We start from the raw sequence: 7,718 nt of genomic DNA on the forward strand, positions 1-7,718 counted from the left end.
TAGTAATGTGTGACTAGATTAAGACAGAGCATGCGGCACAGGTTAGACGATGCTGTGGGGAAGGTAGTGCATGCCTGTATTCCCAACACTCACAAGGCAGAAACAAGTTTTAGAAATTAGATGCCTGTAAGCAATTGATTGATATACCAATACATTCTGAGGGCTCTTCTAATGTTTGAAGTTGCCAGTGTCACCAATCTTCCACTAAAAACTTCTATGGTCTGTGAGACCAAAGATTAGGTAACTGAAAACCTGAAGTGGATGCCTGAATGTAATTCAACACTATCAACTTTAGTATTAGCGTCCCAGTTCTTCACATAAGAAAGGCCACTGGGTTTTTATTTAATGAGGAAATTTATTGCACACTCAAAGCATGATACAGTCAATAAAAATAAAGTCATGATTTAATAAACCATCCATAACAAATGCATTATTAGAAGAAAGTCAATAGATTTTCACCAAAACCTGTGAATATTTTTGGAAATGTAAATGTTACTTTTAAAAGCCTGTGTTTTTTGGCTGGGCATTTCAACCTGCAGAGGCAAGACTGTCACAAGTTTCAGGCTGCCCTGGTGTACATAATGAGTTCTAGGTCAGCCAGATCTCTATAGTGAGTGAGAACTTGTCTCAAAACAATAGCAAAAAATATTATTTGTATATTTAAAAATTATTATATTTATTTACTATATGTGTGAGCAAGTGCATGCATTGCCACAGCCACACATGCAGACATGAGACAACAACATGTGGCAGTCAGTTCTTTCCTTTTATCATGAGATCTGAGAGATTATAAACTCAGGTCTTCAGTATGGTGGCAAATACCTTCCCATGCTGAGTTACCCCACCAGCCCTCAACTGTCTGTCTGTTTGGGGTTTTTAATTACTACATTTACTTACTTATTTGTGTGTGTGTGTGTGTGTGTGTGTGTGTGTATGAGAGAGAGAGAGAGAGAGAGAGAGAGAGAGAGAGAGAGAGAGAGAGAGAGAATGCACATGAACATGGAAGTCAGAATATAACATGTGAAGTTATTTCTCTCCTACCATGTGGTCCTTGAGATTGTACTCAACTATAAAGGCTGGGAAGGCAGTACCTTAACCTGCTGAGCCATGTTGCCTACGCATGATCTCTAATTATTTTTAGATTTGTTTCTGTGATAGGAATCTTTTTGCCTTTCTAGTTCTTCAATAACTCTTTTTATATTTTTAAGATTTATGTGTCTGAATGTTTTGTCTGTATGTCTCCAAGATGTATGTGCACTCATCCTTGGAGGTCAGAATAAGGGAATTCGATCCCCTGGAAATGGTGTTATAGATGGATGGCTGTGAGCCATCATGACCTTTGCTGAGATGCCCCAATCTCCTTAATAACTTTACATGACAGTGAGAGTTGTTTTCTAACATAATAGTTATGGTAGCCATTTTTATGGTATAATAGTCTTTATAGCTGTTATATCTTAATAGTGGATGATAGCTGTGTTAGAATATGATAATCGTGATAGCTGTTATACATATTAGCCATGATAGCTGTTACGACATACTAGTCATGATAGCCATGACATGACAAAATAGTGCTGGGAACTGAACCCAGGTCTTCAGTAAGAACACCACGTATTCTAAACCACCAAGTCTTCTCTCCCGTCTCCTTCAATAAATCTTGCATAGAAACATTTTTAAAAGTCCAACCCACATTAAGTGGGATGATGCAGAGATGTTAGAAGGTAGTACAAAGAGTAACATGGTTCTAGTAGAGAAGACTAAGGGTGCTCTGTCAAAAAGATAGGACCTGGGGTTTACAGATGAACACAGAATCAGGGAAAGGAGAAAGTATGTCAAGTGAGACCAAGAATATGGACCGCTGGAAAACCAGAGAATGACACAGAATGGCACTGTCTCAGTGATAAATACCATCACCAAGGTGTCTGCTTCATCACCACACTCTTGTTGTTCTTGGTTTGTTTGTTTGTTTTGAAATAGGGTCACCCTACATATCCTTGTGGTCATGAGACTGCATCTACAGGAGAAATGTATATGTGCCTGGGCTCTTTAATATGATGCAGAGTTACATGATGATAAGGAGAAAAACAATTTGGCTTCTACTCTGCATCTAGTCTCCTTTGGCTCCTTTCAACCTTTCTTCGCTATGTTTCAGCTATAGGAGGCTTCATATAAACTGCCAGAAGATGTGGGCACATTCCTCCCTATGTTCTTCCAGGCTAGCCCACTCAAATGTTCAGGTCTCTGATTATATAACAACTCCTCAATGAGAACATCTCTGACTACTGTATATGAGCATATTTCCTTAACTCTACCAGACCCGAGTAATTATGTATCCTAGGACTCTGTCTTCATGGATATTAGGACAAATTTTCACATGAATATTATCAATCTTTCACAGGGACTGTAAGCTTCAAAAGTTAGAAGGACTGAGCTTGTCTACTTCGGCACCATACAAAGTTATCTTAGGTCCCAGGCCATAAAGATTGTCATCATTTATGGGATGAGCAGCTGACTGCCTAAATGAAAGACTGAGCAGTCAACTAAAACAAAGGAGAGAACTCTAGAGCCAAACTAAATAAGTTCTTGTAAATCAGACCATGGTTTAGACTTTCATAGACTATGGAAAGTGATCAGAATTAGAAAATTCTTGCTACTTTATAAATAGTATCTAGTTATTAAATACCACAGTAATCACTGCAGTAGTTATCTAGTTTTACAATTCTTTTTTCTTACTTACGTTTCCATGAAGATATGAAAGGTAAAGTAATAGGTATATGTTCAATTTCTAGACCACACTCAGTTATCCGCCGTAATCGGCCACGTAGTTTAACTTTCTTTCTTATAAATTCTACTGGAATATCTGAAGAGGTTGTAAATTTTGATATCTGTTGGTTGACAAAGAAGGAGATGTAATTTTCACTTGACATGAAAATACAATGTGAAGATATATAAGCATTTAACAAGAAGACATAGCCATTGAAAAGTTTTAACTTGGTTCTTAATTTGATACTAATACTTTAATATTTAATCAAAAGTGTTTATAACACTTTACTATTTAATCAAAAGTGTTTATAACACTTTACTATTTAATCAAAAGTGTTTATAGGGTCTGGAGAGATGGCTCATCAGTTAAGGGCACTTGATGCCCTTGCAGTGGATGGGGGTTCAGTTTCCAGCACCAAGTTCTAGACACTCTCTTCAGGCTAAATAAACATCTGGCACACATAAACTCACACATGCAAAATCACATACACATAAAAATAGTAAATAACTTTAGAAATGTTTAAACTACTAAATAAGAGATGGGAGATGTAAATCCTGAGCAAAGTTGTGTCGTGTTAAATGACTCCAAACTGAAAAGACATGTTTTTATTTTTAAAAATCATTTTGGAGACAAAGCATATCCTGTTGACAAAGGCCAACACTGAAAATTTACTTCCCCAACAACTACTAGGTACCCAGGGTTAGTAGCTATTTTATGCAACAAACAACACACATCATGACTAGCTCAGAACTTTACACGACACTGGACTTGTTTCTTTTACCAGGAGAGAGTATTTGATGCTATAGCATATTTTCTCTGTAAGGGAGAAGAACTGCATCTAAATGCTGAGGAAATTTCCCGTCATCTCTCAACCAGAAATGAATTTTTAAAAATTTCTGTTTAGTGGTGTGTGTGTGTGTGTGTGTGTGTGTGTGTGTGTGTGTGTATGTGTGTGTGTATGCTATACTACATTGTGCATGTGGATATCAGAGGACAACTTTGTGGAGTATGTTCTCTTCCACCTTCCTGTAGGTTCTGGGATCAAACTCTGGTACCAAGGCTATACCCCCTGACCCATCTCAAAGACTCAGAACTTACTTTTAATTTTGATTCAGAAGGACCACTCTGGACTGTGTGTGTGTATGGGGGGCATACATAAAGTACTTATTTGTATTTTGTTTTCAGATATTCATCAACATGAATGCCATAATGATATATATAGAGAGATAATATATTATTTTATATATAATAATATATATAATTATATATGATCACAATTATATAATTATAATAATTATATATAATAGATATTATTATATATATTCTTAGGCAGAATCTCAAAAGACCATTCCAGGCTACATTGGAAAGTTTTAACTTTTCAAATTAAATAGATAATTCTATAATTTTACAGTTTAACAGCCACATCAGAACTCACATTTCTATCTACATTTAACAGTTTATTTACAAAACACCTGAGAAACAGTTTTGCCTAAAAGCCAAGATTTTATCTGTAACAACAACCCCCTGCCCAGACAAGACAAATCCTGGTTTGTTTGGTTTTTGTTTTTGTTTGAGACAAGATCTCCCTCTGGCCCAGGCCAGGCTGACCTGGAACTCATCAGCCATCTAGGCTGGCTAGGAACTTGCAGCAATCCTGCCTCAGCTTTCCAAGTTCAGTGACTATACTATTTTATAACAAACTAAATCCTTTATGGAATCATTTTTTAAGTCTTAATGATTATGTGAATAGTTTGTCAAATTAAGTAAAATTCTGCACATTTTCATGGCACTAAAATAAATTCTCTGTTCTAAATCTTAAGCAAGATCTTAAAATATGTTTGTTATTCTAAAATACAATTTAAAATCTTCCAGTATGAATCCAAGCAGCCTGGAGTGAGACCAAGCCAATTGTCTGTTGCCTTTGTACCATTGGTGACTCACCAGCCGAACGCTCCTTATTAGTAACACTATCCCAGCTATGGCCATTCCGGTGCTGATGTTCTAGAGGAAGAGATGTAGCGATTAGTTCTCACCAATTACCGTTTACAATAGTCAGTGTACCAACCTAAAAGGAAGGAGACTATCCTCATGAGCACTAACAGTTCAAATAACACAGATGCCTCAAACGGTGGCTGGACTCTTCGAAAACACATCCCTATCTAGCCCTTCCTTAGCAATCTAACATGCACAGGGATTTGAGTGAATGATTTTACCTTGTCTGTGAATTTCTTGAATGCACCCATGGCCTAGCATTTCTAACCTTACATCCATGGTGAATTATGTATTTGGTAGAAAACCTTACAAATACAACATCATGGCAAACATATCTGGTAAGTGTGTGTGTGAATGGTTGAACATTAATATTAGTATAGTAAGCAACAATGCATGCATTTATTTGGCACTGATTACTACTAAATGGCAGATACCAGTCTGCTCTAAGGATGGCGCTACAACGGCATGTCAGCAGGCCTGGCCTTGGATCTCAAGGCTTCTGCAAAGCCTTGGCCAAGTTCAACTTCCTTCAATTCTCGGCAGAATTCTTAAAAGGCGTTGTTCCTTCGAAACGCATGGTCCTGGCTTTTGGCTACCCATTCTAATGATCTGTTTTCCTGTCTGCTTCAGATTTTGCTTCTTCTGCCTTCCACTCCACAGAGATTCCCCTAGGCTTCTGTAGCTTTCTGCAGTTGTTTCATGATTTCGCTCTAGACCAGGGCTTTACCCACTCCGCCAGGTTTATGCAGTTCATGCTCAGCTGTACGTCAAGGTCCGATTGCCCTTGAATACTACACTATGCTCTGTTGCCTCAAGCCTACAACAGTGCTTTAAAGTCTAATGGCCTGGTTTTAAGACCAGTCTTCAAATTTTAATGTCCAAGAGCTCTACAGCTTTCCCCAATAACTCATTTACTGCGACTGCTCCAGGTCAGGAACCATCACCACCATCAACCCAGGGGTACCTCCCTCCGAGCACACATCGCCACCACAGGGACCTTAGCAGTCCTTTCTCTGGTATTCTTCTGGCCATCTAAGTGTTTCTTCTATGATTGAATTTCAGTGTCTTCTCTTGTTTCACTTAGAAACAAAATACGACTGGGTATATAGTTCAGTGGTAAGCACTACACTGCTAACCAAAGTTCGAACCCCAGCCCTAGAAAAACCCATCAAGGCTCCGCTCTGACAAGGCCTCTGGGGCTTCTCTGCTCTTTCTGGGTTTCCAGCCGGCCATAATGAATGAGGAGCTACTCCTAGACCAGCCCCGTGGGGACCCCAGCACTGCGCCAGCCTCCAGACCTGACTGTCGCCACCAGGACAGCAAATGAGGCGATGTCACCTCCCCCCGCCATTCTCCTGTTGGCCCGGTTGTCCTTCCGCCCCTGCTGGTCCTCTTCGAGGCCTGGCGCGATCACCCCGCTCAGGCTAGTCCACCCCGCCGGGTCGTGGCACCTGGACAAGGCGCAGATGGTTGTCTGCCCATTGCGACACCCGCGTCACCACGTTGGCCTCCCCTCGGTCGCGGTCGGGCTCTTGCGACCCGAGGCTCGCGGGCGGCCGCGCCATGTTCCGGCGTCCAGCGAGCCGTGCGGGCTCCCCTCGGTGGGCGGCAGAGGGCGCTGCGCTACGCTCCGCGGCTCCGGGTCCCCGCCCCTCCTTGGCGTCTGCACCCTTGTCTACGTGTGTCCTCCGGTGGTACCACGCCAGCCAGGGCAGCAGAACAACACTGACTCAAAACAACACAACAAAATGCCGTGAAATATTAAGAATTAGGGAATCTTAAGATCCTTTTGTTTTTGTTACTTTTTCTATATAAGTTTGTATTTTTATTATTTTGTTGTTTCTGTATTATTTTTGAGACAGGGTTTCTCTGTGTAGCTCTGCAGACCAGGCTGGCTCAAACTCAGAGAATTCACCTGCCATATTTTATGGTGCTGGAGTGCAAACCCAGAATCTTCTACATACTGGGCAGATTATCATTGGGCTCCACCCTTTGTTTTTTTGTTTTGTTTGTTTTTTTTTTGTTGTTGTTGTTGTTTTTTTTAAAAGCAGGGTTTATGTAGCACAGGCTGGCCTCAGTGCGCTAACCTTTCATCTGGGCTTCTTCTATACAGAGGTTACTGCTGTGTCTCAGCGTACCTGGCTTTCTAAATATTTTTAATGCCAATAATAATAAAGGAAAGAGAGAGGGAGATAATACTTATTTGTTAAGCTGAAATGTGCATTGTGTAATAAGTATAACTTTGGCCTGAAGAGAGATCTGGCCTTTCCCATTGTGCCGGGTAATTTTAAAACACCTTACCTGATAAAATTATCCCCTGAGGCTTTTGAACCTGTCCCACTTGTGAAAATCTAACGTCCCACTTGTGGTGGACCTCAGCTTGACCTTCAGAGGGGCTAGAGAGACCTATCTGCCAGTGCACAGTAAAAACTCTACACAGACGTGTGGGGAAGCGTTCCTGGCTCCCATGTTCCATTCTTCTCACACACGGTGGCTGAGAGGAGTCAGTGTTGTTCAGGACTTCACGAGTGAACATGTTTTTAAAACTAATTACCACACTTGAGCGTGTCCTAGGACACTCTCAAACTCTACAGTGGGTAGTAGAAACATTAGAAGTCTTGGTTTTATTGTTTAACTCTGCATGGTTCATTATATCATCATCTCTATTTAAATATAATGTTTAAAATGTTATAGGAGAACTTTCCTAACTCGTGAGGCCCTGGTCTAGATCACTAGCATTGCAAAATTAAAAAATTAAAAAATGAAAAGTCCAATAAACTTATCTTACAGAAATCAAATGTATAGCATTGTGGATTGGTCTTTCCACAGCCCACAGTTTTAGGAATGATAGTGGCATATCAAACTCACTTGTGAAGCCTATCTTAGGTATTACTTGTTTACCTGATGTGCACACACAGGTACGTGTGTCAAAAGCACCAGATAGGAAAGGAAGATATTACTCCTA

The 7,718-nt window shown here is 40.2% G+C and overlaps 1 protein-coding gene across 2 annotated transcripts in view; it reads right to left on the bottom strand.

The window, feature by feature from the left end:
* The window catches only part of CUNH3orf33 (chromosome unknown C3orf33 homolog), a 15,963-nt gene extending 9,586 nt beyond the window's left edge, over positions 1–6,377 (bottom strand). Inside the window, exons 1-3 of one of the 2 annotated variants that reach the window (XM_031374004.1) lie at positions 6,205–6,377; positions 4,703–4,762; positions 2,735–2,882 (exon numbers count right to left, since the gene is read on the bottom strand). In XM_031374004.1, the coding sequence (XP_031229864.1) occupies positions 2,735–2,882; positions 4,703–4,762; positions 6,205–6,318 (322 nt within the window). In that variant the 5' untranslated portion in view covers positions 6,319–6,377. Of the gene's footprint in view, positions 1–2,734; positions 2,883–4,702; positions 4,763–6,051 lie in introns of both variants that reach the window. The other variant, XM_031374005.1, reaches the window with a different exon arrangement.
* Between the last annotated feature and the right edge of the window lie 1,341 nt (positions 6,378–7,718).

This window comes from Mastomys coucha, unplaced genomic scaffold (genome assembly GCF_008632895.1).
Source record: "Mastomys coucha isolate ucsf_1 unplaced genomic scaffold, UCSF_Mcou_1 pScaffold16, whole genome shotgun sequence".
Classification (NCBI taxonomy): domain Eukaryota; kingdom Metazoa; phylum Chordata; class Mammalia; order Rodentia; family Muridae; genus Mastomys; species Mastomys coucha.